Raw genomic sequence first — 19689 nt, 5'->3', positions numbered from 1 at the left:
GTGACGGGCGTAGTGCAAGTGCCCCTCAGATCTTTGCGATTTAAAGCTCTGAGTGGCACTGCAAGTGTTACGACAGGCGTGTAGCTTACCATCAGGCGCGCGACTTGTTTTTTCTGTCACTTGGTATTATAACAAAAAAATGGACCCGGCCAGGGATCGAACCACGGACCTCCGAGATGGCGACACCATGAAAACCGGTGTGCAAGCCACTCGAAATATCGGGAGCTTTGACCTCAAACAAGATCGACGCATTCAAAAATTCTGAGCCTCGGCAAACATCCCCGTTGCACTACACCCCATCAGCACCCTGAATGCGTTATTATATTGGACACGTAGGTCGCTAAATGTCCGCCGCGAATGAGCGACCCACAAGCCCCGTGTGTACAGCACTTAACAGTATGCTTACAATAGCGTAATTTTTACCTCTTTAGTGCAACGTGCAAATCTGCAGCACTATTGCACCCAATGGTCAGCGACCTGCGCCCCCTTTCTATGTCGCAATTGTCATTGAGATCTTCTACGACCTAATGATCCAAATATTTAAATTTAGACACCCTGGGCAAAGCTGTACCGCAATGTGATATTCAGGTATCTGAGTATAGTTCAATGGCCGCACTAAACACCATGATAATTTGCATTGAACTCACCGTCAAAATAAATGAAACAAATCCTTAAATACGAACACTTTATTTCTGAGACAGCAATATAGTACTTTTTAAGTGTATATTTTTCGTATAACACATAAACTCGTTGGCCACATAGATATTATAATTAGTTTGTATAATTAATAACAATATATTAAATATTCCTTATAACTTCGATGCCATATAAACACATAAAGCATATTAGACACTAATTTCTTGTAAATAAACTCTCGATAATTAGAATAGGATCTGTAGTAGGAAACGACTCGCGCGTGTGTTTCGAGATAACGGACGTACTAAGGTACTCTTGAGATTCTTTAATTTAGCAACTATTAGGGGCCTTCAAATTAGACGCTTATTGCTACAGCGGCGCCACTACTAATTTTCATGCAATATATTTTAAACAAACTACCGTCACTTGGTATTATAAAACAAAGCGCAGTTGCAGCGCCACAACCGTAACACGGTTGCTAAAGAAAAAACTAAAAATTACTAAAGCGACTGCTGCGCCACTGCAAAGCTTCTATAAGCTCTAATTTGAAGTTGTTATATAACATTTTTAAATGCACAACTTTACATTACAGTGCAAAGAAGTTGAAATATTTTAAATGAAAGAACATGCAGAAAAAAATTTAAAAATCCTTAATTATAAATATATATGAATTATTATTTAAAACAATGAAAATGTACAGTACCAAGGGCGTCTGTAAGTATTACTAACTAAATGTAGGTATGTAAATGTATTGAAATGCAATATTTATTACATATTATAGATAATTGAAATGGTGGTTTTATTAGACATACAAAAACTCAGTCGATCTTACTTCTAGACCTCTTTTGTTACGATAATAAATAGAAGAATAAATACTGTAAATAATTAGCCTAGTCTTTATAGAGGCAAATTGAACTACCAATTTTTTACAGATGAAATTATATGTCCCAATTTTTTATTTTGTAAAAAATTTACATATAACGCACAAATTATAGAAGTTATTATTTGTGTATATAATTAGTTATCAGTGGTAGGTAAGGCACATAAAAGCATAGACAATTTTAAAAGGCACATATCTTATACCGAAAGTAGCTAGTTAACCAAAATACAGCAACTCAATTTTTCTTTTTTTTTTTCTATAGTACTAAGAGGCCGTTATACACAAATTTATATTGCGGTCTCTAATTACAAGAAATGAAAAACGCCAAAATTGCGTGGTTTAATTCCGATAGGTGTGGAGCTAAGTTTAGCTTATTATGAATTGATCAGAATGCAATCGACAATATAAAATCCTGAGAAACCATTCGCTGCTTTTCAAGAACAGTGGCCCAATCCAAAATTGATCATTTTTGACTTATTTATTACTGAGATTTACTTAGCGAGACTTCAAGCTTTCCGTTAGAATAATCAATCACATGACAACATGGGAGTGGTCTACGATTCGTCAACTTATCGCAGCAGACACGTTTCAGTTTTTTGTAAACCATCTTCCTCATGAAGTTGATGCTTTTGAGTAGGCCGCTATTCATCACCAGTTGAACAAAATACAAAATTCCGTGCAAAATCTCGATGAAGCAACATTTTTAATATCAAATTTATATACATATATATAAATAAATAATAATATATAAATATATATATATAAATATACTTTTTTTTTTCATTCTCATTTCCGTATTTAATTCTGAAATGTTTTCGTGTTGTTTCGTGTAAGAAATTGTTTGTATTTTGATTAATTAATTGTTGTCATAAATTATGTATGCATAATGCATAAAACTATCCAAACACCGCCTTAACATAACAAAGATTGCATTGGACTTTTAAATTTTAAAATTCAGAGGATGCAATATACTGCGCAAGCTGGAACAATTTAATAGAATAATATAGTGATGGTGAACACAGGCCTCAGAACTGCACGTTTCAAAAGCGTTGATAGTTTTAATACGTTTATTCTTTAGAAATTTAATTTTACTTACATGTGCATTCTTCCTTGTGCGCGTATTTAATTTCATATTAATTATTAATAAAATTAATCATAGTAAGACCTGCGCTCCCCTTACTATATTTTATGAAAATTGTCTGTAAAAGAGATCAAAAGCTTTTCGAGAAATAATTGTTTCAATACTATTCTAAGATTTTCCTTGTAATCAGATAATGAGGACGGTATAATTGACAGAACCCTTTTTTATCGACTTGAAAAAAGGATCTTCTGCCAGTCCTTATAGGTGGGATGGATGGGAGGAAATACTTGAAAAAAGGACGATGATCCCATTTCCTCTGTAATATTTTCTCTACAATGCAGGTTCCAATCAAATATTCTATATAGTCTGACATTTTTGAAAACGGAGTAAAATGACAGTTCATTGCGCAAAAATGTTGTCCGCTTGCAAGCAGCTAGTGGTTGCAGTCGATAAATATTTTATCGACTATCGACTGAATATTATTGGTCACGCTTATGGAATAAATAGCCGAACTTGTTTCATTTGAATCGTCCTCATTATTCACCCAATTACTGAGCCCAAATTCATTTGAATTGTCAATTTTCGTAAGTTCACACATAGATACGTACACTGTATTTAGAATTATGTTTATGAAAAATATAAAGTGGAGACGTATTTTAAAGTTTTTAATTTTAATTCAATATAGATAATCATATCCGCCTGTTTTTGTTAAAATGTATGTGAATAAAAATTTATCTCGATACTAGTGGGTCAACTGTCAAAATTGGTATAAAGAGGGCAATAATGCAATTAGTAATCATTAGAGCGTCGTAACATTCACAATTCAGTCATTTTTGGCAAAATTTTATCTTCTTTCACAATCTATCGACAAAACTATCGACAACAACCACATAATTATTTAAAATTTTATAAACCTGGCAACACTACAAATGTCATTTTTCTACGTCTTCAAAAAAGACAGATTATAATCGAACCATAGACTTAACAAACAGTAGAATTGAAGTAATTGAAAAGAAGACACTTGAAACCGACCTTAATATTTAGAAGATAATAGCACTTTAAACGTTACAAATGAGACTTAACCTTATGTGGATTTGACCCGTGTATTAGTCGTATTAATATAGACCCAGTAGGCCCAGTAAACACTTCTTGTAGTGGCCGGAGCAGTCGCCCTGGAAAAAAAAGGATAATTATAGTCCGCATTAAGATACAAAAACTGTTACTGCTTAATACCACACCTTTTGTATAATAAAGTCACATGTGATATATCAAAACGCTTTTATTAATTGAAACTCCTAAAAATTAAATGAAACACTATAGCACTGTTATATTAAATAGTGTATTAACTTAAAAAATGTCTTTCCTTCAGAATTGATGACAAACGAATTACCTACTTCCCGTGAAAGATAATTAAAATTAAGTATTAGGTTAAAGTTTATTACAGTCTTCTAAACAATTTCCTGCTTGCCAAATATGTAAGGAATGTTTTGTCAAGAACTGACAAAAAGTTTGTCTCATTTTGAATTAAGTAGATGTCTTTTAATTGTTTCTCACAATATTCTAATTACTATTCCCATCTGATACCCTAAAACCAACCCCGGGATCAGTTTTATTTTAAATTATTTTCTATTCCCATCGGATCCCCAATGCAAATTCAAGAATAAATATTAATATTTTATTCCCACCTGATTCCCTGGTACTTCCTAGTTTATTTTTGGTAGGTACTGTGGTACAGTCAACAAGAACATGTATATTATATGTGATAATCAAAACATTAAACTAGATTTTAAATATTGTCAAGACTGATTTATGTTACTTGTGATTTGCAATATTAATGACCTGTCACAAAAAAAATATTGTCTATGTTAATAATATAACGAAATTTAAAAAAATATTGTCTATGATAATAAAAAATAAAATAAAATATGATAATGTTACATTTGATCATAATTCCTCAATAAACGAATATTTGATTTGAAAACTTCTTTTTCTCTTGACTGTACTTATCTTACAATTACAACGAGGGGATCCGTTGGGAGTTGCAAAATAAAGAGGGGATCAGTTGCAATTTTAAATTGGCGGTGGAAAAGTTTTGGGGATCAGGTGGGAATAAATCGTATTGATGTGCCGAGAATTTAATTTTACCCCAGCAATAGTTTGTAATAGCAGTTAGCAGTGCGATATGTGAAACTATTTAAGCATAAAAAGTTATCGACCAATTTCGTTCGTAGAATCTTTCAATATCTATGTTATGTTGAACACTATGTAAGTGACGTAAGAAGTTTCAACAAAGTGTTTTGATACTTTGTATTCTATTACTATTGATATATATTATCCTGTATGTGTATTACTGTGTCTATGACTCTATACTACTGCGTTTCAATCCATTATACGGGAAAAATAAACAAACAGGTCACTGACCTGACCATAGACGGTTTAGTGATGACTATACTATATGATATTGATATCGACTGTTCTACTTATTAAAAATTTAATCGGAAGAAATAATACGAAAGCCTAGTTGAAAGAACATTTCCATCCCACGCAGGTCCAGTGTTCGATTATCACTGACGCTTAAATCACCCAGTCTTCACTTGTTTAGCCGTGAAGCATCATTTCGCGTCATCATGTGTGAAGTCGTCACCAAGCATTACAGTGGGACATAATAATAACCCGTTCAAAAATGAACTTACCTCAATCCAGCTCTGTAGCGTTTCGCCGTATTTCGACTGGAACATGTCACTGATGTCCCCAAGGTCGACCTCGCAGCGCGTCACCATAATGCGGATGAGCTGCCGATCGTTGGTACCGAGTCCCTTCATCGATTTGTGGAGGCGCTCCGCGAAGTACAGTGGCTTATTGCGGACCACTTTCACTGTAAATTAATGTTTTTTTTGTTAGTTATTTACTTGTGAGCAGTATTAGAACATTGCCTATTGCCCAGTAAGAGAACATTGTTTCTAACACAGAACAATAAATACAGTAGAAGTACTTAGTGGGCGTGACACATGTGCCAACAGTACATGGAGTTCCACATACTTGAGCTCTGTCCGCCATTTTCGTTTTGTACGTTATAGTCGTGTCAATTTTCTCGAGCAAAAATTCGAAAGTCGTAAAAAATGCCTTATTTTGCTACTTAGGAGTGCAAAAGTGATACTCGCATCTGTAATATTATCCATGGTGGTGTATCATATCATTGTTAAGTCTTATTTTATTTAAATAAATGTTTATCGTAATAAAAAACCTTAAGCCTCGAACATCTTGAATTCGTCGTCGTTCAGCTATTGACCGCTAGATGGCAAAACGTTGATGGAAATTGCAACGTCGTAACTTGCAATAACAGATATTGAACTTTCAACGATATGCCAACAATCCTAAAGTTTAAATTACATTAACAGTACAGAATTTGTTACACCTTTTTTAAATTAGAAACTACGACCAATCATAATAGTGTTTCACAAATGATTGTGTGAGTTTTGGCGATAGCGTTTCTGTGAGTAGTTCGAGACTTAAGACACTTCCATTGTTTTTTTATGGTTTTTAAATTGAGAGTTCTGACGATTTGAAACCCTGTAGCAAAACACACCTACGTCTTTAATTTTTAAGTTAGGTATAATTACGTGAATGTGTGGCAGGAATACCTCTAAGGCTCAATTTGTCTTTTAACCATTTTTTTTTTTCAGTTTATGATATGAATTGATAGAGAAAAATCCCTTTACCGATAGCTCTGAAAGCCTTCTCCATATCCCCGGAGAACTCTGCCTTGATGGCGTCATCAATATCGTGTCCAGTAAGGAATTGGTATTCCTGGAAGACGGCCGCAAGCTGCGTGAACGAACGTGAGCATAGTACTGCGTTGAACGTCGATTCGTCTGTGCCAAGGCGCAGCTCACCTGCGAGGAAATATTTTGAAGAATTAATAATAAACAATAATAACACACACACTCATAGTCCCACACTAGGGAAACCCTGTATCGCGGGAGCCATGGACACACACATAGACGATCACAAATTACACCCAAACTTACGAGACAAATATATTTGGGCCATACAAATATTTCTCCCGGCCCAGGAATCGAACCCGAAACCTCTGCGTGGCAGTCCAGCATGATAACCGTTCGGCTACGGAGCGGTTAATTGTAATATGCAACGCCTGTAACTTTATTTAGTAATTTAATTCAGGCAATATGACCCATATAATATATGCCTTAAGGACTGACATACATACATATATAGTATAACAATATAATAAAACACTATATATTTATTTATTTACACGTATGCTATGGACTGCGACGTGAGACCTAACTTGGGTGTCCGGTAATCGACCTTAGAAACATCGATACACGACACTCTTCGGCAAAAACTCCTCCTTCATGAAGGTCAATAAATGTTATATTAGTACTTTCACCACAAATGAATTAAAATTGTGCCATATCATTACGGCGACAATTGCGCTCCGATTCGCCAGCCCGAATTCGAAACAATTACGGGTGTCGACTATTGTTTCACTTCAAATCGACCAGTTTAACTTGAGCTTGTTTTAATGGACGATAATTGAAAAATTACATAATTTTATATTTAATTACCGATGAAATGGGATTCCTTTTTTTTTTTGTAATTAGATGTTTAGCTGTTTTTCCCACACCACCGAATGGAAAAGCCCCCCATAGTTGGAGGTATTACCTTTATTACAATAAATACAGAATAATTTTGGAATATACGGAGACGTACACACATATCAGTTGTTGGCGCTGATATTTAAAAGTGATATCAGTACCATTTGACTGATGAGTTGCCAGAGATGGATGGCCTTATTTCGTGTCTATTTCTGGTTATATACTCGATGACTCCACAATATCCGCAGATTTTGTAGAGTAATGAAGCCGTGTCACGTATAAAAACGTCGTGCGACATAAGATTAGTAACGTTGTTTTATTTTTGTCTTTTTTTACTTTAATTCATGTTTCTTTTTGCTTTTAATTGCTGTAACGCCGTGATGCATACTGTTACGTTCATAGATTTAGTACATACATATATTAAATCTATGGTTACGTTACACTTTTTTACTGAATGTATAAATAAAGCAATAAATAAGTAAAAAAATAAGTATTTTTTGTTTAGGCCACTATTCTTGAAACGGGACGATATTTTTTTTTATCATAAAACAACTGAATATGTTATAATGTATTCGTCACAAAACTATTCATGTCAATTTTACCATGAAGTCACTCGTGTATTTGAACGTGTTCCAACCATTATTAGGTGTTTCGTTACGTTGCGAAATATTTATTCAATTGAAAAAAAAAGTACATTACTCACGAACGGTGTTCTGTTGAAATCATATAGAAAGTAAACTTGAGTAACGAGTCATTTCTGAGTGGAGTAGCTATTTAGAAAGGGAAAAGTCTATAACTCATAATAGGGCATTTGACTCACTCATGAGTAACGCCAAATACAATAATGATCAAAGTCAATAGCTCCGTCACTTTTCAGCAGAGCTGTCCAATGAATGACGTCACCAGTAAATTGTGCGCCACAAGTAGTGATTCATAATATTTTATTTCGCAAAGAATTTTGGTTCTGTGTCTATACAGTTACAAACTTTAGTATGCATTCGGTTATCTTAACTGACTTTACATTTTCATAAGAGGTTATTATTTATGCCCGTTTCTGTGGGACATCAGAGACGTCTGCTGACACGAGTGTGGCCCCAGCTCTGTTCAGGGGATAGGAAGGACCGCCCTTATATTAGGTATTATTGTGGACGACATGCATCCAAATACACAATTAAATAAAAAAGTTTGAATTTTGACCAACCTTAAAATAAGTCTACATTCTTGTATCTACTAATTCATAAACAAAGTTGTTTATCGGTTTGATGCCATAACATGGCGTTGTAGCTAACTCGGGTCGGATGATTGATAGAATCTATTTAAAAGTTTTAAAGGTTCAAGTGACACTACCGTGACGTCATTAGATTGTACAAAAAAACATTGACAAGCAGCGATCATAACAATCAGCAATATAAATTAAAGTCGTGGGAATCATAATAACTGGAAGACATACCAGCTTGGAGAAGACTCCTGGCGTCTTCCCTCGCTTTCTCTTGGTTCACGTGGAAATCTTCAGATCTGTTACCCTGAAATTAATAACAAAGTGATTAGTACTTATTGGTACTGGTGTAATTGATTGGATGAGAGAGCTAACACAAGCACATGAATCTAAAAACGTATATCCTTTAACCAGGTAGGTGGCACAGGCCTACAATATATTTCAGGAAAACTGTAATGCTATAAAATAGATATGTTGTAGTATTTATTTATTAAACTTTATTGACCACAACACAAAAGGCGGATTTAATGCTAAAAGCATTATCTACCAGTCCACCTTTGAGGATAACGAAATTCACGAATGCGGTAAATTAAACAAAATATTAAATTAATAATGCATTAACAACATAAATCGTTGCCTTACTTTCTCAAATTCGTATGTTAAGGCACAAAGTTACTGAAATGCAAAAAATGTATTGTATATACAAATTTTGCAGGCTGATTTTACATCATACTTCCTTCATATTAACACACTGTCTTTCACCTATTCTTAAAGTAATGCATCAAAATTAACCCCCGCGATAAGAAATTTAAAATAAATAGAAAATTTACCATCTCCTGAATTATCACTCTTTACAAGATACGAGTTTGAGAAACTATGGCGACGAAATGTAATAAATATATAATCATAATTATATATAGCAAACAAACCTATTATATATATAATATATATGTGATAGTACGTCGTATAAAAAAATATTGGCATTATAATATTGGTCATAAAACATTCTCACAATGTTGATAAAAACTGATTTATAATCCCTGTTGAAGTCCATACATTTATGCAGTCGTTGGCACATTAAAGCAATAACAGTGCATATTCTTATCGGTCAACACCTATAGCATATATGTACAAACATAGATGCATTGACCTACCATAAGTAATGCATAGATCATATTTTCCTATTCTCATATTTCTATTTTATTTTAGTAGCAGTAGAGCTTCTTGTGAAAGAGTTCGTCCAAGTAGTACTGCCACCTTACCTATTTCTGCCGCCATGCAGTAATGTCAGCATTACTGTGTTCCGGTTTTAAAGGGAAAGGGTGCTAGTGAAATTACAAGCACAATGGACTTCTCAACTTATGTCTCAGGGTGACGGTCGCAGCGGTAGTGCCCCTCAGATCTTTGCAACTTAAAGCTCTGAGTGGCACTGTAACTGTTTTGGTCAAGCGTGTAGCTTACCATCAGGCGCACGACTTGTTCGTCCCGCCACTTGATGTTATAAAAAAAAAATATATGTTGATATATTGACGACTTCTGAGGCCTAGCGATTGCCACTGTGGTCGCCAGATGAAGAGGTCCCGGTGGGAAAAGATCTTTAAATTTAGATTTATTTATTATCTTTAGGCTTTACAAATAGTAATAAATACTACATTTCAAAAAATTACAAATATCCAGTACAAGTTTTGTACTACGTAATTTTAACACAGTTAATGTAGTTATGTGAAATAATGTAGGAACATATTAAATAATATAATAATAATTATGTCAATATAATGATTGTATGCATAAAGTTTATGTAATTTATTCATTTCTGTAAAATAATATTTATACCTAATACTCTATAAATTACAACATATATTACACGACCATGTCCCTATATTCTTCAGTGGAATAATACGCATTATCCAACAAAGTCTTTTTTTGTCTTTTCTTCATTGGCCCTGGTCTGGGACTTCTGAGGAGTTAATAATGTTGCTCTGGTACTCATAGTACAATGATTTCCTAATTTGAGACTAGGTACAATAATTACCTACCACCAACAATTACAGACCACGTAATAAAACTCATTGGAGTGGCTATTTTATTACGTGGTCTGTAACTTATGATCTGTATTTAAAAACAGGTAAGAATTAATGTTGATTTAAATTATTATATGGGAATTACGTTACCATGCACAATGACGTCATGAGCCTCTTGAAGTTTCCAGATGTGTCACCACGCAGGTCATCCTCCAGCAACGTTCCGTACACTGGCAAATAAAAAGATATCGTATGAGCAACACGTATAAAGATAAATCGATACCAAAACTATCAATTAATGCAAGGGACAAACCACGGTATTTCAGGAGTCAAAAAGCGATTTTTTTTTTATCTGTCTATAACTTTTTACTGTCTGCTCCAATTTTGATTGTGTTTAGAGCAAAGTTTCTTAGAGTTTCCTCTTCTTTCATGTTATAAACGAAAGATTTAGGAATGCTCAGTGGTTTAAAATATAGCATGTCCCTTACATTAAAAAGAGATGTTTAGTTGTGCCTTACGTTACTAATATTTCATGTGTAAACCATCGAGTATAGTATAAGCAGGAAGAGATTGTAAAGGATCCTTTACAATACTGCCCTCGGAACGTAAAAAGGCACAACTGCTGTATAAAGTACGCATAGATATTTTGTTACGAGCGCAGAATAGAATTACGTATAATTTTCTATTACACATAGTGTAAGCAGGAAGAGAAATAGAAACTCGACTGTTTACACATAAAATATTACTAACGCAAGGCACATCTAAACATCTTTTTTTAATGTTTTTTAATGTAAGGGACATGCTATATTTTAAACCACTGGGCACTCCTAAATTTTAATAATACCAATCGATAGAGCGGGAACTTCCGAATCCAATGATATTATATAACTCATTTTCGACAAAATGTCCTTTACGTTAATTGATACTTCTGGTATCGAAATTCATCGTTCGGTTTGTATATCTTTTAAGACATGGAAATAACATACTATAGGTACAATTTAATGACAGATAGTTAAGCTAATTGTGATAAAAATATAGTACATTTCATGCCCTCAAACCGTGACGGCTTCGGTAGTCAAACGGCGTTGGATGTGGAGGTTCCGGGTCAGATTCCCGGTAGAACCAATTTGGGAAATGATTTTTTTTATTTATTCTGGTTTGAGCAGAGACGGGCAAGGGCCCGGGTTTTATTTAATCCAGCGCTTAATTCTAGGATCAGCGGACTAAAGCACATACGTCAAAAAAGTGCGTCATTTGTTAATATATAATTATTATTTTTTTTATGTTTTTGTGTTGGAAGATGTGAAAAGAATGATAAATTTGAAAAAGACGCCTCTAGAATAAAGTTACAAATTTGTGGAGTAACAAATGAATTTGGCTTATGTGCTTTAGCCGGTAGATGTATTAATTTAAATGAATGATGTTGGATTTTCACTTATTTGCTTTAGTCCGCCGACCCTTGAATTTAAATCGGCTTAAAAACCATTAATGCCCAAAATCGAGAAGAAAAACTATTTACAACTAATTAATTGTTGTAATCGAGAACAATTGATGTAATCCTTAGTATGGAGAATTCGCATGATTGCAAGGTAGGTATTGTGTGGAGTTGCCTCCTTTCCGTCTAAAAAGATTTTTTACGTCGAAATTTGTAATAAATATGGAATTAAGAACAAATTCCAAATGCGCCCTCTCTGCCCACGATTTTGGGCAGCAGCCCACTTGCAGCACTTGCTTGCTTGCAGACAGCTTGCAGTGCCACTCAGAGCTTTAAGTCGTAAAGATTTGAGGGGCACTGCTACTGCGCCTGTCACCCTGAGACATAAGTTGACAAGTCCCATGTGCCTGTAATTTCACCAGCACCCTTACCATTCAAAATCGGAACGCAGTATTACTGACATTACTGCTTGGCGGCAGAAATAGGCAAGGTGGCGGTACTACCATGGATGAACTGTTTCACACGGAGCGCTACTGCTACTAACGCATACAGGTTCATGGCTTATTTTTTCTCAACCATGTGAAATTCATCCCCAACTCGCATTTCGGTCAAGACGGTGAACTAGTCTGCACTGTTCTATTCGACACGTGGTTTTTACAGATGCGTACAATGTCCTTGAAATAAATAATAAACAGTCAAGTGATTAAATAAATGTATGCTCAAAATTATTATAGATCAAGGTCCATGTTTTGTTTTGTTAAACAAAGGTACATTCGAGATTTTCAACACAACAAATTAGATAATTTTTTCACACTACGTTTATTACAGAGCTATGTAAAATTAAAATCAGTTGTTTATGTGCCAAATGTTTCGCCAGTTATGGTGGAACATTTTGTTACTGACAAGTTCCATACAAGTTGTCTTTCCTGCCACATAAATGAGCTACAAAATTATAAAAATTATAAATATAATTACTAATTGTCGGGACGAACAAGTCGTACGCCTGGTGGAAAGCGACAAGCTAATCCATAACAGTTTCAGTGCCATTCAGAGCTTTATCACTCTTCTAAACCGGAACGCAGTAAGCAGCTGCTTGGCGGCAGAAATAGGTATAGTGGCAGTACTTCCCTGGGCGAACTGTTAGGGACAGGCGTGTCGCCAACCATTCGCTAACCACTAGGCACACGACTTGTTCCTCCCGTCACTTACTATTATAATATACACACATACATAGGAATATCAAAAAGTAACCACCACACGTAGCATAATTACAATCAAAAATCCCCAGAAAAATTTGCTATAATCTTATAACCAGTGGTCGGAAATTCGGATGCTTTTATACCAAAAGTCCACTGTTTCCCGTGATTCGCTATGAAAGTAAAAAGCGGCTTCTTAAAAACATATTTTTTTATTTTCTCTTCTTTTGAATCCCGGAACGTCAGAATGGTGTGACATGTTACAATTTTTATATAAACACGCGAATTACTCGGATGTCTGAGCCTCACGTTAGTTTCCTAATTGAATTTTTTTCTTATTTTTTTACATTTTCAACTTTCTAAATATGACAAAAAATAATTTATTTGTTACATAACATCACAAATAACTTTTTAAGCGTTTATTTTTCTTCAATTATATACTTTACTGAATATTTTCGACAATTTTTACGATTCCAACGCGCATCCCATATTTAGCGAGCACCAAATTGTAGGTAAATAAATAAGCATCCGAATTTCCGAACACTGCTTATAACATTTGACCCATTAGATTTTTGCTATAAAATAATTTATTACCTATAGTCGAGTTGTCAGATTTTCAAAGTTGCTACATTTATCATACAAACTAATTAAAGGGATTAAGTCAAGAGCCTGAATCGTTAGCATGAATGAAAAAAACAAAATTTGCGATTTCAAATTCGAAGAATAGTTTCATTTTCAATGATTTAATCTATTATTTCCGACGGAAGCTGAAATTTAATATCGCTATGAATAATCTTATAAATGCTAATGACACTACGTACAGTTTGCCACAGTTCTATGAAGTATCAACAACTCATGTGAATACTATTTAAAAAGTAAATAAACAACGACTAATATGACAACCACGTTCTCTGCATATCACGCTATGGACTTCTTATCTGGGGAAGTGGTACAAACATAAATATGTTATTTGCACAAGAAAAATGTATACGTAATGACAGGTAAGTCACCTCTTGATTCATGTAAACCTACATAGTTGCTGCATTTATCAAACAAACTAACGAGACTTGTCAAGAGCCCGAATCGTCAGTATGTTTGAAGAAACAAATATTCGCGATTTCATAACCAAAGAAAAGTTTCATTTTCAATAACCTATTTTACGTAACTTTTTATGATTTAATCTATTATTTCAGACGGAAGCTGAAATTTAATATCGCTACGAATAATCTTATCAATGCACATGACACTACGTACAGTTGGCATAGGCATTCCGAAGCCACGGTTTTATGACGTACCAACAGCTCATGTGAATACTATTTAAAAAGCTATTAAACAACTTATTGAGTAATAAAATGTACTTAATAGTGTCCAAATTTTTAACCGACTTAAAAAAAAGGAGGAGGTTCTCAATTCGACTGTACGTTTTTTTGTATGTATGTTACGCGATAACTCCGGTATTTGTGAACCGATTTTCATGATTTTTTGTTGGAAGAGGGTATCTCCATAGTGGTCCCATTTAATTTTGAAGAAAATCATACACTTCTAAGAGAGGCTGCATGCATGAAGATTCATTTTTATAAATAGCGCCAAATTTTATTATAAGAAGCAATTATTTTAATGGTTGATTTTGCTATTCTCCAATTCAAGGTGTTTTTCTCTCTAAATATACTTTGGGAAGTGAGAACCGATTTTTATTATATTTTAGTGGCGAACTAGGAGATGAATCCGGGTTTGCGCACTACCCGGTAACCGATTTCAATAAAACATGGTGATTATAAGTAATTCCACGTACTTTTGTGGTCGGTTTTTTTAGTACTCTGTACTGAGATTATTAAATGGCAAATTCTAACTTCACTCTCTAATTTTTGACATGGGTATATTTGTTCTGACCTTATTCAAACTATTATTTTGACATCTAGTTACATTTTGCAAAATATTACCATTGAAATTGACCAAGTCATGCCTCTATCTTTAGTGGGTACTAAGGAATCATGACTTGGTCCATTTCATTTAATTTTTTCTCTATTATAATTTATTACATTCATTCATTATTTATTAATGTTATAAAAAATTTCGCGTGATTTACGTAAATATTTTAAATCAATTCCTTCCCATCTTAGCTCTTCTGTTCAAATTTCCTTTTCCTTTTGTTTTCCCTCCCGTCCGTTTCCCTCACCTTTGACGTTGGTAATACCAACGTACCAACGTGGTATAAAGTATTCGAATGCCATTTAGAGAACATAAACTATCGCTAACTTTAAATTAATGACAGGCTTATTAAATCCATGTAAGCACGCCATACGCCCATGTAATATTATTATTAATAAAACATGTTACACCAAGTTTGGTCTGTTAAGCACATTATGTAAGAAAATGTTAGGTCAATGGCCGGACATAGTGAAACTAAACTTATTTTGTTACATATCGACTTCTACACAACCTGTGTTTTCACAAATACATTAATTATGAAATGTATCGTGTATTAATGAAAACTGAAATTTTATTACACCCGAAAAGTACGGCCCTACACTTCGATGTTCTAAGAAACAACGTGATGAGAATCCAAATTCAACTTAACGCCTTTGCTCACCGACACCAGTAGCTATATCTAGAGAATGAATAATGCTATCTTCAGTGTACCTAGTGGCCGATTACTCGCCGAAGCAAGGTCAGCGAATAAAAACTTTTGTTACGTAAGGCCACGTCAGCCTATTTACTAGGGTGCTTTGGCAAGAGGCCGGATGGCGTCATAACCCCGTAAACGGATAGATGACTGGTTTTTACGTCACTATTCCGCTTGCGAAGCATCATTGACTTGTAAGTTAATCAAACTTTATTCTGGGATTTTGTTTTGTTATTTGGAATGTGAAAAAATAATTTTATTCTACAAAAACTTGAAAGGCGGGTTTCTGTTTTTTTAGGGTTACAGTCATAAACGTACATGTTAAACAACACCTGTAAAACTAGTTGGGAAGTTTAGGTACATACCTTAATCCAACCTTATTTGAAAAACAAGAATGAGCACCTGAAGTGATAATAAGAAAATGACGAAATCTATAAGATAATAGCTATTTTGTTTCCTTTTATTATTTGCCATCAGTCGCAGAAAGCTTCAAGCAAGATTTTTGTTATCGCGGCGTTTTATCGTGAAACAGCGCCAATGTCTTCAGAGGTATTTCATTCTTTTAACATTGCTTTATTAGAAGGATAACAGTGAAGGAGAGGAGTGAGTGAGTGAGAGAATGAAGAGGAAGAATGGTGGCAGGTTAATAGCAGTTAGAGGGAGAATTTTGTTTTTTTATACACGTTACTCATGTTTATTTTTGTAAAATTAAGAATAAGAGAAGAGGTTACGAGCTAAAATTTAATGTCAAGAAGGAATTTTCCCCAACATATATATTATTACATTTACCACACTCAACATGTTGCGATAGAACTACCTTACAGAATTGTTTACCAGCCAGTTTTATTCACAGCACTTTCGTGAGTCACGCAGTTACTAAACTTCCTTCCCTTGTGTACGAGTAGTAATATGAATATTGACTAACCATAATATAATGTTCGTAATTATGTAATTACTTCGCCTAAATAGTTACTTTATTGTTTGTGATATTGTGAAATGTGATGGGGAATAAAACAACACCGAAGTAAACGCAAGTTGTATAGGACGTGGTTCGATGGATGGTTAGGACTGTAGATGCGGAAATTCCGGGTTCGATTCTCGGTATGACTGTAATCGTATAATAGTCACAATAGAGCTCCTTGTGAAAGAGTTTGTCCAGAGAAGTCTTGCCAACACACCAATTTCTGCCGCCAAGCAATAATGTGAGCATTCCTGCGTTCCGGTTTTGAAGGGCAAAGGTGAAAATTACAGGCGTATGCTACTTGTTTATACTTCGTTTATATTTTCAAAAACAAACTCAAAGAGCACATGTTACTGCTACAAAACACGCATGGAGTAATTTTATTTGTGTAACGCACCCAGAAACCCAAAATCCATGAAGACAGAGTGAACTTAATACGCAGTAGCCATATGTCAGTTCATATTTCAGGATTAATTATGTTATGTACTCATTTCACTCGCGTCCACATTTTTTATTTTATTTTACTTTTATTTGTTTAATTCTTTGAATTGACCACCAGCGCTGTGGCTACGCCGCAGTATTTGCTGAGTTGGGTAATTTTCAGTGCAACACACTTTTGGTCATAAAATCGTAATATTCTACTCGTACATGTGTATTTGTGCTGAATAAATTTATTTTCCTTCTTTCTTGTTTTCTTTTCTTTCTTTGTAAACTTATGTCTCAGAGTGTGCACAATTTAAAGCTCTGAATGACATTGTAACTATAATGGATAGGCGTATCGCTTACCACCAAGCACACGACTTATTCATCCCGTAATTTGATATCACAAAAAAATACGGAATATATTTAGGAGCAGAAACCTAAGAAGGGATACAAGCAATAAAGTAAGCGGCACTGGAATTAGCGTGAAACACTGGATTCACGGAATACGACGTCGTTGCCAACTAGATCTTGGTACAATGAGATACTTCCTACAGGGAAGTGTTAAATAGCATATCTGTGGTATTATCTCGTTTCCGTGTTTACGGCTTTATTGCCTTTATTGTTGTCCATGATACCAAATATTTGTGATCATTTTCATATTGTCGATAATGTGTCCAAATATATTTCTCTTTCCAATTTAGCCTATAGCCAATGCAGCTTTTTTCTAAATTCATATATTCTGGTATTAACTGACTCCATGGCCGATCAATTGCTGTTCTGCCACGCAGAGGTTTGATTCGATTCTCAGGATTCGATTCCCAGGCCGCGAGATATAATTGTATGACCTACATATAATTCTCTCCTGAGTTTGGGTGTAAATTGTGGTGGTGTTGTCTACGTGTGTGTCCATGGCACCCGCGACACAGAGTTTCTCTAGTGCGAGACTATGAGAGTGTGCGTTATTAATATATTTTAGTAATTGTATTTAGCTGTACGATTAGCATTACAGTACTTCGCTGGATGAATTCTTTCACAAGGAGCTCTACCAGTATTGTAGACTCCAGTCGGCCACAGTAAAGACATGTTCAGGAGAGAACTGCATTAGGACTTCTTGTCGAGTGAATGACAAAAACCAATAAAAATCTAGTGTTATATTTCTTTGGCCCAGTAAGCAGCCACCTCTATGCCATTCGTTGCCATGAGAGCAAGTGAGATATACTTTGTGTGGGGGATACGCAAGCACAATGTTTTTGTGTCGGTTTGATATATCCCCATTTCACCATAATATCTCCCAACAGCCAACTTGTGAACCTGAGACGATTCAGGGAATTCCATATTGACCACTGCAACTGGTGCCCGGGGGAAGACTTTCGGCTGGGGTAATAAAATTCCGCGCTTGGCTTGCTAAAGTTTGTGCGTCGTGTATGTATGTCGAAGGAAGCTCTTACGGCTTGATAGTCGTACTGGTGCGAGCTTGTAACTTCGGTGTACATATGATGTTTCTCCTCGAACTTTAGCTCAATTACCATATTGTCCCCTGAATCGAGACATAGGAAGTGGAGTCAAAATCATGGATTAGGGATGCAAAGGACTGGACTGACAAAACTTGCCACAGTAATGGTAAAAGAAGTCTGCACTTGATGTTGCAGATGTACCAGCTTGTTATTGAAGTAGCAAAGTGGAATATCGTAAACCATTATCGTATAATCTGAATGGTGTTCACTTTACACGAGTTAAGGAAATAGCTTTTATATATATATGAAATATGCTTGGGCCACCCTAAGACACATGATGTTTTTATGACAAACATCATAGAAGGAAGGAAGGCGAGGTGGCCAAGTACGAAGAGTAGTTACATAGACTATTACAAAAATTAAGGTAAACGTGGTGGCGTCGTACAAGGAAGGATGTGAATATCAGCGGTTTGCTTTTAGGAAAAACCTGCATTGAACTATGATCGACTTCGCTTGCTGCACCACATTTTAGTTACTAAGTGTTCCTAAAATACACACATCAAAAGTGTCTAGGGATCAAGTACGTTTAAGAGTATTGCTGCAATTAGGGTTAATTATATTAACTTTTTTGTATCGCTATTGATACTTTTTAGTGAGTTTTAACATTTAAATAAGGAATATTGTTTAAAATTCGATAATAAGAAGAAAATCGATTGTCAATGTGGTTTTGTATAAAAATGAGTTATGGCGTTTTGACAAAATCATTACAATATCTGCATCGGAACCGAAACAATTTACATTATTATGGAGAGACGACATCATTTAACTCGAGAAGTGATGATGCGAGCCGGCGGAATGTTGGAAGCTGGTTCCAGGCAACGTGCTGTGGCTTTCACTCTTAACACTACACAGAGCGTCATAAGTCGCCTCTGGACGCGCTATCGTATGACGGGCAGCGTGGCCGAGCGACATGGAGGACGATCTCGCATCACGACTCGCAGACAGGACCGGTATATCCAAAATACTGCTCGACGGAATCGTACCATGACCGCCATGATGTTGGTTACGAGGCTCCACAGCTCCTCAGGCTTGCTAATAAGCGATCAAACAATCCGAAATCGTTTACGTGAAGTGGGTCTGCGAT

General features: G+C 35.2%; 1 protein-coding gene across 3 annotated transcripts in view; it reads right to left on the bottom strand.

Moving 5' to 3' along the window:
• Positions 1-3103: 3103 nt before the first annotated feature.
• LOC113237231 (annexin B9-like) overlaps positions 3104-19689 on the bottom strand; it is a 30516-nt gene continuing 13930 nt past the window's right edge. For all 3 annotated transcript variants that reach the window (XM_026473585.1, XM_026473589.1, XM_026473586.1), the window contains 5 exons: positions 10604-10683; positions 8667-8739; positions 6317-6490; positions 5291-5472; positions 3104-3769 (listed from right to left, as the gene is read on the bottom strand). In XM_026473585.1, coding sequence (XP_026329370.1) covers positions 3713-3769; positions 5291-5472; positions 6317-6490; positions 8667-8739; positions 10604-10683 — 566 coding nt within the window. In that variant the 3' untranslated portion in view covers positions 3104-3712. The remainder of the gene's footprint in view (positions 3770-5290; positions 5473-6316; positions 6491-8666; positions 8740-10603; positions 10684-19689) is intronic.

The sequence above is a fragment of the Hyposmocoma kahamanoa genome, unplaced genomic scaffold (genome assembly GCF_003589595.1).
Source record: "Hyposmocoma kahamanoa isolate Upper Pololo Valley unplaced genomic scaffold, ASM358959v1 93, whole genome shotgun sequence".
NCBI lineage: Eukaryota > Metazoa > Arthropoda > Insecta > Lepidoptera > Cosmopterigidae > Hyposmocoma > Hyposmocoma kahamanoa.
This window is presented reverse-complemented; position numbering and strand designations above follow the sequence as displayed.